Below are 20,687 nucleotides of genomic sequence, written 5' to 3'. Positions count from 1 at the left end.
CCACCCCCGTTGCCGGGGGCGCGTAACAGGGGTCACTCCGCGCGCAGTGCGCTCACGAAAGGGGTGGGGCAAGCAGAACTGGCGCTGCGGGATGAACCGAACGCCGGGTTAAGGCGCCCGATGCAGACGCTCATCAGACCCCAGAAAAGGTGTTGATTAAATGTTAGTTCGGGTGGATGCGGATGGTTGACGACTTTTGTCATGCGGTTGCGGATGAAATATTTGCCTATCCGCGCATCTATTTGCTTGCACGCAGACTAGAGATGCGCGGATAGGCAAATATTTCATATGGGCAATCATATGGCATCATAACTGTGACAAAATCGGTGCCATATGATTGCCCGTGTATCATTCCGCAGAATCTAGTGCCCAAATAAAGAATTCTGCACGCGTTGGTGACTCAATCTCTGTGAGGAAAGATTATTTTAGAGTTCAACGACTGGGACACTATAGACCGATTCCTTTTGTAATTGGATTTGCATTGAAAACAGAGGTACCATTTCACAGTATATTTTAGAGGCTTTTGGGGGAAACTCAGCAGGTAACTATAGCAGAATATTAAAATAAGATACCTATTAAACCCAACAGACAGCATTGTGGTTTGCGATGTTTCACGCAAGTCCTTACTTCCTTACAAAAATACCAGCGTTACCGCAAAGTGAACCGCGTCAAGGTATGCACCATTTAAATTTCAGAGTACCGAACAACAGCATAAAAGTCCCATAAGGACAAAACCTGCATTTATAAAAAATAATATTATAAAGTCTCATAAAGACCTAAATATAGAGGTACAATTTTAGAGAATAAGCGGTAGAAAATGGATGGATGGATGGAATTTTTACCTTTTCTAGAAGCTTCAACGCTTTAATGGCCTGTGTCGCATCTGCAGTACCAGGGGTTGTTCTCTTCACTATATTCTGGAAAATAAACAAAAACTCAGTGTGAGAAAGTCCTAAGTAGCAGGAAGACAATCCAAGAATCTTAAGGAAAATATGATATAAAAGTAACTGTAATTTTCCTTTTTTATGGCTTTGTGAAAAACACAATCAAATAGAACAGCAGACTGGACTGGAAGGACAACAGCAAAGCTGTATACAAGAAGGGCATGAGCAGATTATTTTTCTTGAGGAAGCTCAGGTCCTTTAATGCAGTGTTTTTCAACCACTGTGCCGCGGCACACTAGTGTGCCGTGAGATACAGTCTGGTGTGCCGTGGGAGATTATTTAATTTGGGTTAAAAATATTGTTCGCAAACCAGTAATTATAGTCTGCAAATGATGTGTTGTTGTTGAGTGTCTGTGCTGTCTAGAGGTCGGCATAGTAACCATGTAATACTCTTCCATATCAGTAGGTGGCAGCAGGTAGCTAATTGCTTTGTAGATGTCGGAAACAGCGGGAGGCAGAGTGCAGGTAAAAAGGTATCTAATGCTTAAACCAAAAATAAACAAAAGATGAGTTCCCCTAAGAAAATGCATTTAAGCTTAGGGAAGGCTATGCAGAACAAAACTAAAACTGAACTGGCTACAAAGTCAACAAAAACAGAATGCTGGACGACAGCAAAGACTTACTGTGGAGCAAAGACGGCGTCCACAATGTACATCCGAACATGACATGACAATCAACAATGTCCACACAAAGAAGGATAAAAACAACGGAAATATTCCTGATTGCTAAAACAAACTAAATGTGTGAAATATCACTCAAAGTAAGACATGAAACTGCTAAAGGAAAATACCAAAAAAAGCCACCAAAATAGGAGCGCAAGACAAGAACTAAAACACTTCACACAACAAAACAGCAAAGAACTCAAAATAAGTCAGGGCGTGATGTGACAGGTGGTGACAGTACACCTACTTTGAGACAAGAGCTATAGTGATGCATGCTTGGTTATGGTTTAAAGTCAAATCCAACAATTGCGACTTTTTACTGTCAACTGAGTTTCGTTTTTTTAATGTGTTTTTCCAACGCAAAAATTGTGCCTTGGCTCAAAAAAGGTTGAAAAACACTGCTTTAATGTGTGCAGCAAGCTGTTGTGGCCAGTGCCCTGTACTTTGCAGGGGTTTGTTGGAGGAGCAGCACCAGCAAAAGGGACTTAAACCGGATTGACAAACTGATCCAGAAAGCCGGCCAAACTATTGGCACGCAGATGGAGGCGTTTGTGTCAGTGAGGGACAGGAGGACACTGGACAAATTGCTCGCCATCATGGACTATCCTGCCCACCTGCTCCACCAGAGGTGATCAAGGGTGATGGGTCAAATGCAGAGAATAATTTCGCCACACCAAGTGTGTGTGTGACAATCATTGATACTTTAACTTTAACAATTGAGGGACAGCGGAGCTCATACACCAATAGGCTCCTTCAGCTTCGTTTCCACAGTGTTCGATTCAAGAACTCCTTCATTCCGGACTCCATCCAGCTGTGTAATCACTCGCCATACAAAAATAGATGATATCTGTCTACATACCGGTACTTGCCAACCTTGAGACCTCCAATTTCGGGAGGTGGGCGGGGGCGTGGTTGAGGGCGTGGTTAAGAGGGGAGGAGTATATTTACAGCTAGAATTCACCAAGTCAAGTATTTCATTTATATATATATATATATATATATATATATATATATATATATCCCCGCGACCCCGAAGGGAATAAGCGGTAGAAAATGGATGGATGGATGGATATATATATATATATATATATATATATATATATATATATATATATATATATATATATAAATAAAAGAAATACTTGAATTTCAGTGTTCATTTATTTACACATATACACACACATAACACTCATCTACTCATTGTTGAGTTAAGGGTTGAATTGTCCATCCTTGTTCTATTCTCTGTCACTATCTTTCTAACCATGCTGAACACCCTCTCTGATTATGCATTGCTGTGTGGCACGCAGAAAAGTGCTTTCATCAAATGCACTAGATAATAATAATAATAATAACTGGGATTTATATAGCGCTTTTCTAAGTACCCAAAGTCGCTTTACATGTAGAACCCATCATTCGTTCACACCTGGTGGTGGTAAGCTACTTTCATAGCCACAGCTGCCCTGGGGTAGACTGACGGAAGCGTGGCTGCAATTTGCGCCAACGGCCCCTCCGACCACCACCTGTCATTCATCATTCAATTCACCGGTGTGAGTGGCACCGGGGGCAAAGGGTGAAGTGTCCCGCCCAAGGACACAACGGCAGCGATTTTTGGATGGTAAGAGGCGGGGAGCGAACCTGCAACCCTCAGGTTTCTGGCACGGTTGCTCTACCCACTACGCCATGCCGCCCTAGATGGCAGTATTGTCCTGTTTAAGAGTGTCACAACATTGCTGTTTACGGCAGACGGACTGCTTTACTGTAGACGTTCTTTATATTGTGGGAAAGCGGACTCAGGTCCGCATGGAGCTGGAGTGGGCGTGGCCTCCAGCTCCGCCTGAATTTCGGGAGAAAATTTGTCCCGGGTAAGTTTTCGGGAGAGACGCTGAATTTCGGTAGTCTCCCGGAAAATCCGGGAGGGTTGGCAAGTATGTCTGTCTATTACCCGACACCTTCATCGCAAAAAGCCGCTGCCTGACCAGGGCTCAGAAAATCTGCAAAGACTCCTCCCACCCCCACCAAGGAGTGTTTTCACTGCTGGACTCTAGAAAGAGGTTCCGCAGCCTCCGAAGCAGATCCTGCAGGTTCTGTAACAGCTTCTTCCCTCAGACCATAAGACTCTTGAACGCACCATAATTATTCCCTCAACTCCCCCCAAAATGGATTAACTCGCTGGAATAAAAAAGACAATATAACATACATCCATAAACGTGGATGCATATGCAAAAGTGCAATATATTTATCTGTACAGTAACCTATTTATTTATTTATATATGCACCTTATTTCTTTTTTATCCTGCACTACCATGAGCTTATGCAACGAAATGTTGTTCTTATCTGAACTGTAAAGTTCAAATTTGAATGACAATAAAAAGGAAGTCTAAGTCTAAGTTTATGTTAGCTACCTCTCTTTGTTTATAATGTATATTTTCTGCTGGACCTACTCTCTATTTTGCAGCTGTTACACATACTGTAATATTGTACATGGTACTTGGGATTTGTTATATATTGTATATATTATATACAAATATAATATGATATAATAATATAATATATCAGTATATATTATATACTGTATATATAATATGCAAATATTACATATGTTATATTTTATATTGCTATTATGGTACATTTTTTTGTCTACTTTATACCTGCATTTACCTTTCCAACCTTACCCTTTCCATCCATTGTATCTGAGCTACTTTGTGGAACAATTTGCCTTGTGGATCAATAAAGTTTGTCCAAGTCAAAGTCTAAGACTTGGTACAATCAGGTAGAATTTACTGTGTTGACATATTAATAGTACACTGTTTTAACTGCTATGAGTGTACAAATATTACCAAAACACATTTTGTTTTTCAATATTTTCTCCTAAATGAAATAGTTTCAAAATCCAAACAGATAGGACCACCAACACACCTGGACCAGCAGCTTAATTCTTGTTATTCTTTGGAATGGGAGGACGAGGAAGGAACGAAGGGGAAGTCTATGGCAAACAGGACTCCTCTCTAACTTCTCCACGATGCGTTTGAAGCCGGGATTCTCATTCCTTTAAAGACACACGCGGCAACAAGAGGTCACACAGTGCACATTTCAATCGGGGGCCATCAAAGTGTCTCACATGAGTCTCTGGTAGGTGGCGTCCTGGTAGGACTGGTTGGTGAGGTAGGGTACATAAACCATCTTGAAGCGCTGACAGTGGCGAGCGATGATGTCACACACGGTAAATGATATGATGTCCGACTCCAGACGCTCCTCCAGCTTTGATAAGAAGCTAAAAATACATCAAAGTATGTTAATTATGCCTTATTAAAAGTACCTATGGATATTTAGTGTGGAGAAATTGGAGAAATTTACTTCATACTGGGAAAACTGGGTCAACTATGTCACACCCCATAAGCCTGACTTTAATTTTTCGAATTAGTGATTGTACTGCTAAAAAAAAAAAAAAGGATTACTCCCTATATGTGTATAGGTATGTGTGTATATATATATATATATATATATATATATATATATATATATATAGGGAGTAATCCTTTTTTTTTTATGTATGTGTATAGGTATGTATATATATATATATATATATATATATATATATATATATATATATATATATATATATATATATATATATATATGTGTGTATCTGTTTATATATTTATTTATTTATTTATTTCTGATTATTATTATTAATGTATTATTATTTCTTTTTTGTTTATTTAATTGATGTATTTGTAGATATTACTTTTCTTTTTTGCTGTTTCTTTCTTTTTTGGGGAGGGGATGGGTGGTATGGTTGGGATACAAACAAAAAATATTTTGACATTTAAGGCAGACAACAGATATATGATGTAATGGATAGGAATGTCTGATGCTGGATGTCAATTAAAAAAAAAATGGAAAAAAAAATAAAATAAATACAAAAATATCCCATTGAAAATGCCATTTCTGATACCACATTTCACTTAACATAAACTAATTAAATCTATTATACAGTTAATAATCAAATTTGGACGTCAGCACTAGCTTTCAATGTATTTACTTCTTTCATGTGTTCACTACTTTTTCCCATTTGAAGCAGGCAGAAAAAAATAAAGATTGACTAAAATGCATAATATCAGCACTTTAGGAAATATGTTTTTGTTTTACTTCTTTTTCTTTCTTTTTTTTAACAGGCACTATAGAAAAAGTAACTATGGATGTAAATTACTGTTGTATTGTGTAAATAAATAACTTAAACATATACTCCATTAAAAGTAATCTATTGAAATAATTTTTTGATTGTTTTTCAATAAAAAAAATAAGATATGTAAATATATTTTCCTATAAAAGTGTTACAAAATGTATACAAATAGTATATAATTATAAGAAAACATGTGTTGTTTTGTAAACAATGTATTTGCATGGCTTTTATGGTTTAAGTTTGAATGTAGCGTTATTTGTCATTTATGTTTCTGTTCCCTTTTGCCTTAATGTTGAACATGTATCAAATATTGTTAAAATGTATTTAAATGTATTTATTTATTTGAAAACAACCAACAACAAAAAAAACAGTGTGAAATGTTAAACAATGTTAGAACAATTTTCCTTGTGGATCAATAAAGTTTGTCTAAGTCTAAGTCTAAACCCCAGGATGAATAGCGGCTTATATTGCAGCAGTGAAGTGAAGTGAAGTGAATTATATTTATATAGCGCTTTTCTCTAGTGACTCAAAGCGCTTTTACATAGTGAAAACCCAATATCTAAGTTACATTTAAATCAGTGTGGGTGGCACTGGGAGCAGGTGGGTAAAGTGTCTTGCCCAAGGACACAACGGCAGTGACTAGGATGGCGGAAGCGGGGATCGAACCTGCAACCCTCAAGTTGATGGCACGGCCACTCTACCAACCGAGCTATACCGCCCCTAATGCTAGTGGGAATATTAACAAAGAAACCAATATTTGATATACGTACTTAGACTTAAACTTAGACAAACTTTATTGATCCACAAGGGAAATTGTTCTAAAAGATAAGCAAGAAAAGTTGAGAATAATACCAAAAATAAATTAAATGAAAGAAATCAAAGGTGCTACTGTGATGTGCTGCCACTCTTTCAGGCGCATCAAAGAAAAAAATAAATAAAATACAATTAAATAAAAATGTTTTGTTTTTTTTAAATAAAAAATAAATAAATACAATTTCAGGTTGAAGTAGTTTTAAAAGGAGTGACTTGTTTAAAGTGGAAACAATTATTTGGAGCAGTTATTTTATGAATCTGACTTATTTTTTTAAATATCCATCTGAAATAAATAAGTGAGGATATTTCAAAGACCTCCCAGGGTTAAGTCTAAATAAATACCGTATTTTCCGCACTATAAGGCGCACCTAAAAACCACACATTTTCTCAAAAGCTGACAGTGCGCCTTATAACCCGGTGCGCTTTATATATGGATAAATATTAAGATTCATTTTCATAAAGTTTCGGTCTCGCAACTTCGGTAAACAGCCGCCATCTTTTTTCCCGGTAGAACAGGAAGCGCTTCTTCTTCTACGCAAGCAACCGCCAAGGTAAGCACCCGCCCCCATAGAACAGGAAGCGCTTCTTCTTCTACTGTAAGCAACCACCCGCCCGCGTAGAAGAAGAAAAAGCGCGCGGATATCACCGTACGTTTCATTTCCTTTGTGTGTTTACATCTGTAAAGACCACAAAATGGCTCCTACTAAGCGACCGGGATCCGGTTCATGAAAAGACGCAATCTCTCCATCCGCACACAGATTACTATTTCACAGCAACTGATATTCCTGTGAACCGCACTGTGGATACAACGGGAGCACGTACGGTGAATATTCGCACCACAGGGAATGAGAAGTCATCCTTCACTGTGGTTCTAGCTTGCCATGCTAATGGCCAGAAACTTCCACCCATGGTGATATTCAAAAGGAAGACCTTGCCAAAAGAGACCTTTCCAGCCGGCGTCATCATAAAAGCTAACTCGAAGGGATGGATGAAGAAAAGATGAGCGAGTGGTTAAGGTAAGTTTAAGTTTACGCGAAGAGGCCGGGTGGCTTTTTTCACGCAGCTCTGTCCATGTTGATATACGTATGTTTGTGATTGCACATTTGCGTACATTTTGGGAGTGAACAGAGTTGTTAGAACGCTGGTTTTTAATATATTATTAAAGTTTGACTGACCTATCTGACTGTTTTTTTGACATTCCTTTAGCGCAGTTAGATGCGGCTTACAACACGGGGCGGCTTATAGGTGGACAAAGTTTTGAAATATGCCGTTCATTGAAGGCGCGGCTTATAACCCAGGGCGCCTTATGGTGCGGAAAATACGGTACATCCAATTTGAGTTTCATCCAATCCTCCTTGCACACTGTAGCATCATGTCTGACCTGTGGCTGATAGCACGGACGTCTGCCAGACGGGAAAACAGCCAGTTCCGATCTTGGGTGGCCAGCAGTGCCCCCAGCTGTTTAGACTTAACAAAATGCTCGACGACAATGTCCAGACTGCGGCAGTAGGACGCCTCAGAGGTCACGACTTCAAACCGCACCTATCATGAAAAGAAGAGGAAGAAAAGGTTTGGGGGTTGATGATGAGTGATCTCTGCTTTGCTCTGCTCTGACGTCTTCTTTTTTTTTTTTTTTGACTGTAAGAAAAGTTGCACAACGTGTGGAAGTGAGCATAACTGGCAAAACCTTGCCAGAGAAGGCCATTTGCGAAATGTTTTCTGCTAGGAGAAGGACGGGGGGAAATTCCAGTATTTCTTGTCATGGTTATAGTAGCTTGAGATATGAGGTAATAACAGTAGCCAACTGAATCATTTCAGTTACGTTCCGCCCGCCCAGTTCAATAAGAAATGATGGGAAATGACAGCCAGAGACATGACTGGGCTACTCTGTATTATTGACTGCAAATATGTACAGAAAAAGTGAAAAGTTAAGATGCAGGACATGCTACATCCTGCATGATACAAATCTTTAAAAGCTCATTTGTAACTCGCATATCAAATCAAATCAAATCAACTTTATTTATAAAGCACATTTAAAATTTACCACAGGGGTAGCCAAAGTGCTGTACAATGAACAGGTTAAAAGATAAAACGAGTACCGAGCAAACACAACACAACACAAACAGAACACGATAAAAAATAAATAATTAAAATAGAATTAATAAAAACATAAAAACATAAAAACAGGATCACAGCAGGTGTATTATGGGGCGCCATTGCAGGATGGATATCACTCAGTGTTAAAAGCCATGGAATAAAAGTATGTTTTTAAGAGAGATTTAAAAACAGGAAGAGAGGAGGCTTGTCTAACACTCAGGGGTAGGTCGTTCCAGAGCTTGGGAGCAGCAACGGCGAAAGCTCTGTCACCTCTAAGCTTCAGCCTTGTGTCAGGGACCGTCAACAGCAGCTGATCGGCTGATCTTAAGGATCGGGTGGGGCAGTAAGGCTGAAGGAGGTCGGAGAGATAGGTTGGCGCGAGGTTGTTTAGACATTTAAAAACAAATAAAAGGAGTTTAAAATTGATTCGGTAACGCACAGGGAGCCAGTGAAGGGACGCTAAAATAGGGGTGATGTGCTCACGTCTGCGGGTCTGTGTTAGCAGACAAGCAGCAGAGTTCTGCACGAGCTGCAGGCGGGCGAGGGAGGCCTGGCTAATGCCAACATACAGGGCATTACAGTAATCAAGACGAGTCGAGATAAAAGCGTGGATTAATTTCTCAAGATCATGTCCTGATAGAAGCGGTTTCACTTTCGCTATTTGGCGTAATTGATAAAAGTTTTTTTGAACGACGCTGCTGATTTGTTTTTCGAATTTAAAATCTGAGTCAAACTTTACCCCCAGCTTTGTGACAGAGTCACTGAGATACGGGGTCAGAGTGCCGAGGTCAACGTTGGGGCATATTCTCTATACATTGTACAAACCTCAAAACCAGTGAAGTCGGCACGTTGTGTAAATGGTAAATAAAAACAGAATACAATGATTTGCAAATCCTTTTCAACCTATATTCAATTGAATAGACTGCAAAAAACAAGATACTTAACGTTCAAACTGGAAAACTTTGTTATTTTTTGCAAATATTATATATTATATATCATTTGGAATTTGATGCCTGCAACATGTTTCAAAAAAGCTGGCACTAGTGGCAAATAAGACTGAGAAAGTTGAGGAATGCTCATCAAACACTTATTTGGGACATCCCACAGGTGAGCAGGCTAATTGGGAACAGGTGGGTGCCATGATTGGGTATAAAAGCAGCTTCCAATGAAATGCTCAGTCATTCACAAACCAGGATGGGGTGAGGGTTACCACTATGTCAACAAATGTGTGAGCAAATTGTGTAATAACAACATTTCTCAACCAGCTATTGCAAGGAATTTAGGGATTTCACTATCTATGGTCTGTTATATCATCAAAGGGTTCAGAGAATCTGGAGAAATCACTGCACGTAAGCAGCAAGGCTGAAAACCAACATTGACCTTTGATCCCTCAGGTGGTACTGCATCAAAAACCAACATCAGTGTGTAAAGGATATCACCACATAGGCTCAGGAACACTTAAAAAAAAAAAAACACTGTCGTAACTACAGTTCGTCGCTACATCTGTAAGTGCAAGTTAAAACTCTCCTATGCAAAGTAAAAGCTATTTATCAACCACACCCAGAAACGCCGCCGGCTTTGCTGGGCCCAAGCTCATCTAAGATGGACTGATACAAAGTGGAAAAGTGTTCTGTGGTCTGACGAGTCCACATTTCAAATTGCTTTTGGAAAGTGTGGAAGTCGTGTCCTCCGGAACAAAGAGGAAAAGAAACATCCAAATTGTTATCGGCGCAAAGTTGAAAAGCCAGCATCTGTGATGGTATGGGGGTGTATTAGTGCCCAAGACATGGGTAACTTACACATCTGTGAAGGCGCCATTAATGCTGAAAGGTACATACAGGTTTTGGAGCAACATATGTTGCCATCCAAGCAACGTCTTTTTCATGGACGCCCCTGCTTATTTCAGCAAGACAATGCCAAGCCACGTGTTACAACAGCATGGCTTCATAGTAAAAGAGTGTGGGTACTAGACTGGCCTGCCTGTAGTCCTGACCTGTCTCCCATTGAAAATGTGTGCAGCATTATGAAGCCTAAAACACCCCAACGGAGACCCCCAGACTGTTGAACAACTTAAGCTGTACGTCAAGCAAGAGTGGGAAATAATTCCACCTGAAAAGCTTCAAAAATTGGTCTCCTCAGTTCCCAAACGTTTACTGAGTGTTGTTTAAAGGAAAGGCCATGTAACACAGTGGTAAAAATGCCCCTGTGCCAACTTTTTTGCAATGTGTTGCTGCCATTAAATTCTAAGTTAATGATTATTTGCAAAAAAAAACAAGTTTCTCAGTTGAACATTAAGCATCTTGTCTTTGCAGTTTATTCAATTGAATATACGTTGAAAAAGATTTTCAAATCATTGTATTCTGTTTTTATTTACGATTTACACAACGTGCCAACTTCCCTGGTTTTGTACTTGTATAATATAGAAAAAAAATACCGTCAGCGGTAAAGTTTAGATCCATGAAGGAAAGAAGAAAGTGAATGAATGTTTATAACTGAATAAATTTACATATGCATAAAAATGTGTTTTCCTTTGTATTTATTTTTTTTTTTAATGAATTAAGTAACGTTTATGACAACCTTTTTCCAAATCACAATATAGAATGTTAGATATAACAGGATAATGCATACATTTATCATTTGTTTTCAAAACGGTTACAAAAAAGTGGTACCCCAGAAATTTACTGTGGGACCCCATTTTTATGACTTGATGGGGTCCTTGGGACCCCATTTTGAAAATTCCTAGCGTCAACACTGATGGAGTATTGGTGCGTGCAAAACAGCAGCAGGCAACTGTGGCCTGCGGGCCGGTTCTAATACTAATCAAATATCATCCCGGGCATAGACATCTTATAAGGGTACGCAGCATCGAGCGCTACTGCCTACTGGCGCTGACGAGACGCGGGGCCGCCATCTTGGAGTGGTGATCCACTCCACTCAATGCAATTCATTTGGCAGGAGCAATGAACTGTCAGCGCATTGAATTCCTTTAACCTCACTGAATACCACTCATTTTCACACGTTTTTTGTCATACGTGTAGCTATGATAAAGGACACATGTTTTGGCGTGTTTTATTATTCATAGTTTGCTTAACAGTAATAGAATATTCTTATACGCTATAAGTGACCAGACGTCCGAAATCAAAACTGGGAATATAATCCCAGAGAAGGGGGGAAAAACGATCAGTTATTTTTAAATTCAAGAAACAATATGATTAGGTTATATGTACATGCGTATATCCTACATAAAAATTGGGTTGGAAAGCTAGACTAAATTTAGACTTGTATAGTACTGTATAGCCACTGATTGTCTAGTTAGCTAACATATATTACCCCCCCCCCACACACACACACAATCTGGACTGTGGTCCTAACTTTCACCTCTGTTGGCTTTTACAATCTTTATCTTCATCATTTATTTCAACTTTATGATATTCAAGTATGACATTTTTAAATGTAATTAATTTCATTGACAAGCAATTCTATTATGGTCATACTCTTGCTTGCTAGCGGCTACGATGTCAGTACTATTGAAGATCTTTGCTCCTTCCCAACTCGGTGGTAATATTATTTTCACAAAATACAACCAATAGTACGTTAATTTTAAATCTTACTTGTGAAAAGTAATCCCCCGATTCCTATTTTCAACACTCTGCTCATTTGAGCAGGAAAACGCTGAACACAGTCTTTGTTTTCTACCTGTCAACTGTCAGTTTAGGCTGCTTGCCGGCTCCTTATCACCACTTCAAGATGGCGGCCCAATTTCTTACGTCACAGCAGCCTATGTTGCGTCTACTTAAAAGATGTCTACGATCCCGAGGGCCATGGATAATTCAGATCCGGCCCGCGGGCCTTGACTTTGACACCACTGTTATAACATCAATGTATAATTTAGGGAATAACAACAAAAATGTTTCTTTTTTTTTTCCTAATAAATGCACATCATTAATAATGAAATGTTTCTTACCAATGTGTGTTCATTAATAAAAAAAAAGAAACAATTTCAAAAAGGCGAGCTAATAAAATGTTAAAATGAGGTGGCAGGCTAGTATGTTAAAATGAGGTGGCGGGCCACATTAAATGACGTTAAAATGAGGTGGCGATCTAATAAAATGTTAAAAATAGGTGGCGAGCCACATTAAAGGACGTTAAAATATGGTGGTGATCTAATAAAATGTTAAAATTAGGTGGCGAGCCACATTAAATGACGTTAAAATGAGGTGGCGAGCTAATAAAATGTTAAAATTAGGTGGCGAGCCACATTAAATGATGTTAAAATAAAGTAGCGAGTTAATAAATTCACATTAAAATGAGGTGGCGGGCCACATTAAATGACGTTAAAATGAGGTGGCGAGCTAATATGTTAAAATGAGGTGGCGGGCCACATTAAATGACGTTAAAATGGGACGGCGTGGCGCAGTGGAAGAGTGGCCGTGCGCGACCCGAGGGTCTCTGGTTCAATCCCCACCTAGTACCAACCTCGTCATGTCCGTTGTGTCCTGAGCAAGACACTTCACCCTTGCTCCTGATGGGTGCTGGTTAGCGCCTTGCATGGCAGCTCCCTCCATCAGTGTGTGAATGTGTGTGTGAATGGGTAAATGTGGAAGTAGTGTCAAAGCGCTTTGAGTACCTTGAAGGTAGAAAAGCGCTATACAAGTACAACCCATTTATCATTTATTTATCATTTAAAATGAGGTGGCGATCTAATAAAATGTTAAAAATAGGTGGCGAGCCACATTAAATGACGTTAAAATGAGGTGGCGATCTAATAAAATGTTAAAATTAGGTGGCGAGCCACGTTAAATTATGTTAAAATGAGGTGGCGAGCTAATAAAATGTTAAAATTAGGCGGCGAGCCACATTAAATGATCTTAAAATAAAGTAGCGAGTTAATAAATTCATATTAAAATGAGGTTGCGGGCCACTTAAATGACGTTAAAATGAGGTGGCGAGCTAATATGTTAAAATGAGGTGGCGGGCCACATTAAATGACGTTAAAATGAGGTGGCGAGCTAATAAAATGTTAAAATTAGGTGGCGAGCCACATTAAATGACGTTAAAATGAGGTGGCGATCTAATAAAATGTTAAAAATAGGTGGCGAGCCACGTTAAATGACGTTAAAATGAGGTGGCGATCTAATAAAATGTTAAAATTAGGTGGCGAGCCACGTTATATGATGTTAAAATAAAGTAGCGAGTTAATAAATTCATATTAAAATGAGGTTGCGGGCCACGTTAATCGACGTTAAAATGAGGTGGCGAGCTAATATGTTAAAATGAGGTGGCGGGCCACGTTAAATGACGTTAAAATGAGGTGGCGAGCTAATAAAATGTTAAAATTAGGTGGCGAGCCACATTAAATGATGTTAAAATGAGGTAGCGAGTTAATAAATTCATATTAAAATAAATGGGTTATAAATGGGTTGTACTTGTATAGCGCTTTTCTACCTTCAAGGTGCTCAAAGCGCTTTGACAGTATTTCCACATTCACCCATTCACACACACATTCACACACTGATGGCGGGAGCTGCCATGCAAGGCGCTACCCAGCAGCCATCAGGAGCAAGGGGTGAAGTGTCTTGCCCAAGGACACAACGGACGTGACTAGGATGGTAGAAGGTGGGGATTGAACCCCAGTAACCAGCAACCCTCCGATTGCTGACCCGGCCACTCTACCAACTTCGCCACGCCGGGGGCCAAATTAAATAATGTTAAACATGTTTTGAGAAATGTTTACATTTCTGTGTGAAGCAGTTCACAGGAGTAGAAGCTTATCCAAACAAATACATGAATACAGACAATCTGTAATTATTATTTAATGCAGCATTTTGCAAAATTGGATTAGAAAATAAATGATCTTTTTTTGTTGGTTTGAAGCCCAGACCCTACCTGAAAAGCCATTCTGGGGATTGCTATATATGCTTTCATACTGTATATTGAATATATATACATATCTTAGGAACATCATCTGGTCTGACCTTTTGTCCATGAGCTGTCTTACCTCCTGCAGGCGCCTCTCGTCCTCCGTGAGGACCTCCAGCTCTCTGCTGTTGCGGACGCCGGGCAGCTCTCGCCACAGCGTGGACGACTGCGTGAGCGAGATGGAGAGCCGCGGGGAGGAAGGCCTGCCTTCACATTTGGGCCGTTCGGGCAGAGGCAAGCTTCTGATGCTGGTGATGGAGTCGGAGTGGGCCAAGGAGTGGGGGTGCGGGACGGCAGGCAGCGGCGGGAGCGGCCTGCAGGCGGGAGGCGGCGACGGCGCAGGGGAGGACGAATTTTCCCCGCTGACCGAGATGATGTCAGAGGAGCGGGACTGGCTCAGGATCTCAGAGTTCTGGGCCGCCTCGCTGTACTGCTGGTAGAGTTGGGCCGCATCTGTTTGGGAAGGGGGCACATTTATGCTGTGGTTCACTCCCTAAACTATTTTTAGTAGGCCACATAAAAGGATGTAAAATGAAGCGGCAGGCCATATAAAATGTTAAAATGAGGTGGCGGGCCACATAAAATGATGTTAAAATGAGGTGGCGGACCACATAAAATGATGTTAAAATGAGGTGGCGGACCACATAAAATGATGTTAAAATGAGGTGGCAGGTTACAACATTTTTTTAAATGACGTGGCGGGCCACAAAAAATGTTAAAATGAGGTTGCGGGCCACATAAAATTACATCAAAATGAGGCGGCGAGCTAATAAAATGATGTTAAAATGAGGCGGCGAGCCACATTAATGTTAAAATGAGGCGGCGAGCTAATAAAATGATGTTAAAATTAGGTGGCGGCCCACGTAAAATGTTAAAATGCTGTGGCGAACTAATAAAATGATGTTAAAATGAGGTGGCGAGCTAATAAAATTATATTAAAATGAGGTGGCAGGCCACAAAAATGTTTTAAATGAGGTGACGGGCCACAAAAAATGTTAAAAAATGACGTGGTGGGCCACGTAAAATTATGCTAAAATGATGTGGCAAGCTAATAAAATGTTAAAATGAGGTAAAATTATGTTAAAATGAGGTGGCGAGCTAAAAGAATAATGTTAAAATAAGGTGGCGAGCTAATAAAATGATGTTAAAATTAGGTGGCAGGCCACATAAAATGATGTTAAAATGAGGTGGAGAACTAATAAAATGATGTTAAAATTAGATGGCGGGCCACATAAAATGATGTTAAAATGAGGTGACGAGCTAATAAAATGATATTAAAATGAAGTGGCGGGCCTCAAAATTTTTTAAAACGAGGTGATGGGCCACAAAAAAATGTTAAAATGAGATGGCGGGCCACATAAAATGTTAAAATGATGTGGCGGGCCACATAAAATGATGTTAAAATGAGGTGGCGGACCACATAAAATTATGTTAAAATGAGGTGGCGAGCCACATTAATGTTAAGATGAGGTGGCGAGCTAATAAAATGATGTTAAAATTAGGTGGCGGGCCACGTAAAATGATGTTAAAATGATGTGGCGAACTAATAAAATTATGTTAAAATGAGGTGGCGAGCTAATAAAATTATATTAAAATGAGGTGGCAGGCCACAAAATTTTTTTAAATGAGGTGACGGGCCACAAAAAATGTTAAAAAATGAGGTGGTGGGCCACATACAATTATGTTAAAATGATGTGGCAAGCTAATAAAATGTTAAAATGAGGTCAAATTATGTTAAAATGAGGTGGCGAGCTATTAAAATGATGTTAAAATTAGGTGGCAGGCCACATAAAATGATGTTAAAATGAGGTGACGAGCTAATAAAATGATATTTAAATGAATTGGCGGGCCTCAAAATTTTTTAAAACGAGGTGATGGGCCACAAAAAATGTTAGAATGAGATGGCAGGCCACATAAAATGTTAAAATGAGGTGGCAGGCCACATAAAATGATGTTAAAATGAGGTGACGGACCACATAAAATGATGTTAAAATGAGGTGGCAGGCTACATAAAATGTTAAAATGAGGTGGCGGGCCACATAAAATGATGTTAAAATGAGGTGACGGACCACATAAAATGATGTTAAAATGAGGTGGCAGGCTACAACATTTTTTTAAATGAAGTGGCGGGCCACAAAAAATGTTAAAATGAGGTTGCGGGCCACATAAAATTACATCAAAATGAGGCGGCGAGCTAATAAAATTATGTTAAAATGAGGTGGCGGGGCACAAAAAATAATGTTAAAATGTGGTGGCGATCGAATAAAATGATGTTAAAATTAGGTGGCGGGCCACGTAAAATGATGTTAAAATGCTGTGGCGAACTAATAAAATGATGTTAAAATGAGGTGGCGAGCTAATAAAATTATATTAAAATGAGGTGGCAGGCCACAAACATTTTTTAAATGAGGTGACGGGCCACAAAAATGTTAAAAAATTAGGTGGTGGGCCACATAAAATTATGTGGCAAGCTAATAAAATGTTAAAATGAGGTCAAATTATGTTAAAATGAGGTGGCGAGCTAAAAGAATAATGTTAAAATGAGGTGGCGAGCTAATAAAATGTTAAAATTAGGTGGCAGGCCACATAAAATGATGTTAAAATTATGTTAAAATGAGGTGGAGAACTAATAAAATGATGTTAAAATTAGGTGGCGGGCCACATAAAATGATGTTAAAATGAGGTGACAAGCTAATAAAATGATACTAAAATGAAGTGGCGGGCCTCAAAACATTTTTAAAAGAGGTGATGGGCCACAAAAAATGTTAAAATGAGGTGGCGGGCTAACAAAATTATGTTAAAATGAGGTGACGCGCCATGTAAATTGGTGTTAAAATGAGGTAGCGGGCCACATAAAAATGTTAAAATGAGGTGGCGGACCAAGTAAAATGATGTTAAAATGAGGTGGCGGGGCACAACATTTTTTTAAATGAGGTGGCGAGCCACATAAAATGATGTTAAAATGAGGTGGCGAGCTAATAAAATGATGTTAAAATTAGGTGGCAGGCCACATAAAATGATGTTAAAATTATGTTAAAAAGAGGTGGAGAACTAATAAAATTATGTTAAAATTAGGTGGCGGGCCACGTAAAATTATGTTAAAATGAGGTGGAGAACTAATAAAAGGATATTAAAATTAAGTGGCGGGCCTCAAAATTTTTTTAAAAGAGGTGATGGGCCACAAAAAATGTTAAAATGAGGTGGCGGGCTAACAAAATTATGTTAAAATGAGGTGACGCGCCATGTAAATTGGTGTTAAAATGAGGTAGCGGGCCACATAAAAATGTTAAAATGAGGTGGCGGGCCACATAAAATGATGTTAAAATGAGGTGGCGAGCTAATAAAATGATGTTAAAATTAGGTGGCAGGCCACATAAAATGATGTTGAAATTATGTTAAAAAGAGGTGGAGAACTAATAAAATGATGTTAAAATTAGGTGGCGGGCCACGTAAAATGATGTTAAAATGAGGTGGAGAACTAATAAAAGGATATTAAAATTAAGTGGCGGGCCTCAAAATTTTTTTAAAAGAGGTGATGGGCCACAAAAAATGTTAAAATGAGGTGGCGGGCTAACAAAATTATGTTAAAATGAGGTGACGCGCCATGTAAATTGGTGTTAAAATGAGGTAGCGGGCCACATAAAAATGTTAAAATGAGGTGGCGGGCCACATAAAATGATGTTAAAATGAGGTGGCGGACCAAGTAAAATGATGTTAGAATGAGGTGGCGGGGCACAACATTTTTTTAAATGAGGTGGCGAGCTAATAAAATGATGTTAAAATTAGGTGGCAGGCCACATAAAATGATGTTAAAATTATGTTAAAATGAGGTGGAGAACTAATAAAATGATGTTAAAATTAGGTGGCGGGCCACGTAAAATGATGTTAAAATGAGGTGAAGAGCTAATAAAATGATGTTAAAATTAGGTGGCGGGCCACGTAAAATGATGTTAAAATGAGGTGACGCGCCATGTAAATTGGTGTTAAAATGAGGTAGCGGGCCACATAAAAATGTTAAAATGAGGTGGCGGACCAAGTAAAATGATGTTAAAATGAGGTGGCGGACCAAGTAAAATGATGTTAAAATGAGGTGGCGGGGCACAACATTTTTTTAAATGAGGTGGCGAGCCACATAAAATGATGTTAAAATGAGGTGGCGAGCTAATAAAATGATGTTAAAATTAGGTGGCAGGCCACATAAAATGATGTTAAAATTATGTTAAAAAGAGGTGGAGAACTAATAAAATTATGTTAAAATTAGGTGGCGGGCCACGTAAAATGATGTTAAAATGAGGTGACAAGCTAATAAAATGATATTAAAATTAAGTGGCGGGCCTCAAAATTTTTTTAAAAGAGGTGATGGGCCACAAAAAATGTTAAAATGAGGTGGCGGGCTAACAAAATTATGTTAAAATGAGGTGACGCGCCATGTAAATTGGTGTTAAAATGAGGTAGCGGGCCACATAAAAATGTTAAAATGAGGTGGCGGGCCACATAAAATGATGTTAAAATGAGGTGGCGGACCAAGTAAAATGATGTTAGAATGAGGTGGCGGGGCACAACATTTTTTTAAATGAGGTGGCGAGCTAATAAAATGATGTTAAAATTAGGTGGCAGGCCACATAAAATTATGTTAAAATTATGTTAAAATGAGGTGGAGAACTAATAAAATGATGTTAAAATTAGGTGGCGGGCCACGTAAAATGATGTTAAAATGAGGTGAAGAGCTAATAAAATGATGTTAAAATTAGGTGGCGGGCCACGTAAAATGATGTTAAAATGAGGTGACGCGCCATGTAAATTGGTGTTAAAATGAGGTAGCGGGCCACATAAAAATGTTAAAATGAGGTGGCGGACCAAGTAAAATGATGTTAAAATGAGGTGGCGGACCAAGTAAAATGATGTTAAAATGAGGTGGCGGGGCACAACATTTTTTTAAATGAGGTGGCGAGCCACATAAAATGATGTTAAAATGAGGTGGCGAGCTAATAAAATGATGTTAAAATTAGGTGGCAGGCCACATAAAATGATGTTAAAATTATGTTAAAAAGAGGTGGAGAACTAATAAAATTATGTTAAAATTAGGTGGCGGGCCACGTAAAATGATGTTAAAATGAGGTGACAAGCTAATAAAAGGATATTAAAATTAAGTGGCGGGCCTCAAAATTTTTTTAAAAGAGGTGATGGGCCACAAAAAATGTTAAAATGAGGTGGCGGGCTAACAAAATTATGTTAAAATGAGGTGACGCGCCATGTAAATTGGTGTTAAAATGAGGTAGCGGGCCACATAAAAATGTTAAAATGAGGTGGCGGGCCACATAAAATGATGTTAAAATGAGGTGGCGGACCAAGTAAAATGATGTTAGAATGAGGTGGCGGGGCACAACATTTTTTTAAATGAGGTGGCGAGCTAATAAAATGATGTTAAAATTAGGTGGCAGGCCACATAAAATTATGTTAAAATTATGTTAAAATGAGGTGGAGAACTAATAAAATGATGTTAAAATTAGGTGGCGGGCCACGTAAAATGATGTTAAAATGAGGTGAAGAGCTAATAAAATGATGTTAAAATTAGGTGGCGGGCCACGTAAAATGATGTTAAAATGAGGTGACGCGCCATGTAAATTGGTGTTAAAATGAGGTAGCGGGCCACATAAAAATGTTAAAATGAGGTGGCGGACCAAGTAAAATGATGTTAAAATGAGGTGGCGGACCAAGTAAAATGATGTTAAAATGAGGTGGCGGGGCACAACATTTTTTTAAATGAGGTGGCGAGCCACATAAAATGATGTTAAAATGAGGTGGCGAGCTAATAAAATGATGTTAAAATTAGGTGGCAGGCCACATAAAATGATGTTAAAATTATGTTAAAAAGAGGTGGAGAACTAATAAAATTATGTTAAAATTAGGTGGCGGGCCACGTAAAATGATGTTAAAATGAGGTGACAAGCTAATAAAAGGATATTAAAATTAAGTGGCGTGCCTCAAAATTTTTTTAAAAGAGGTGATGGGCCACAAAAAATGTTAAAATGAGGTGGCGGGCTAACAAAATTATGTTAAAATGAGGTG

The 20,687-nt window shown here is 38.9% G+C and overlaps 1 protein-coding gene across 2 annotated transcripts in view; it reads right to left on the bottom strand.

The window, feature by feature from the left end:
- arhgef5 (Rho guanine nucleotide exchange factor (GEF) 5) overlaps window positions 1-20,687 on the bottom strand; it is a 58,130-nt gene that overhangs the window by 16,828 nt on the left and 20,615 nt on the right. For both annotated transcript variants that reach the window (XM_061948492.2, XM_061948499.2), the window contains exons 5-9: window positions 14,698-15,071; window positions 7,984-8,144; window positions 4,725-4,877; window positions 4,523-4,652; window positions 843-917 (exon numbers count right to left, since the gene is read on the bottom strand). In XM_061948492.2, coding sequence (XP_061804476.2) covers window positions 843-917; window positions 4,523-4,652; window positions 4,725-4,877; window positions 7,984-8,144; window positions 14,698-15,071 — 893 coding nt within the window. The remainder of the gene's footprint in view (window positions 1-842; window positions 918-4,522; window positions 4,653-4,724; window positions 4,878-7,983; window positions 8,145-14,697; window positions 15,072-20,687) is intronic.

Source organism: Nerophis lumbriciformis, linkage group LG04, assembly GCF_033978685.3.
Source record: "Nerophis lumbriciformis linkage group LG04, RoL_Nlum_v2.1, whole genome shotgun sequence".
NCBI classification, from domain to species: Eukaryota; Metazoa; Chordata; class Actinopteri; order Syngnathiformes; family Syngnathidae; genus Nerophis; species Nerophis lumbriciformis.
This window is presented reverse-complemented; position numbering and strand designations above follow the sequence as displayed.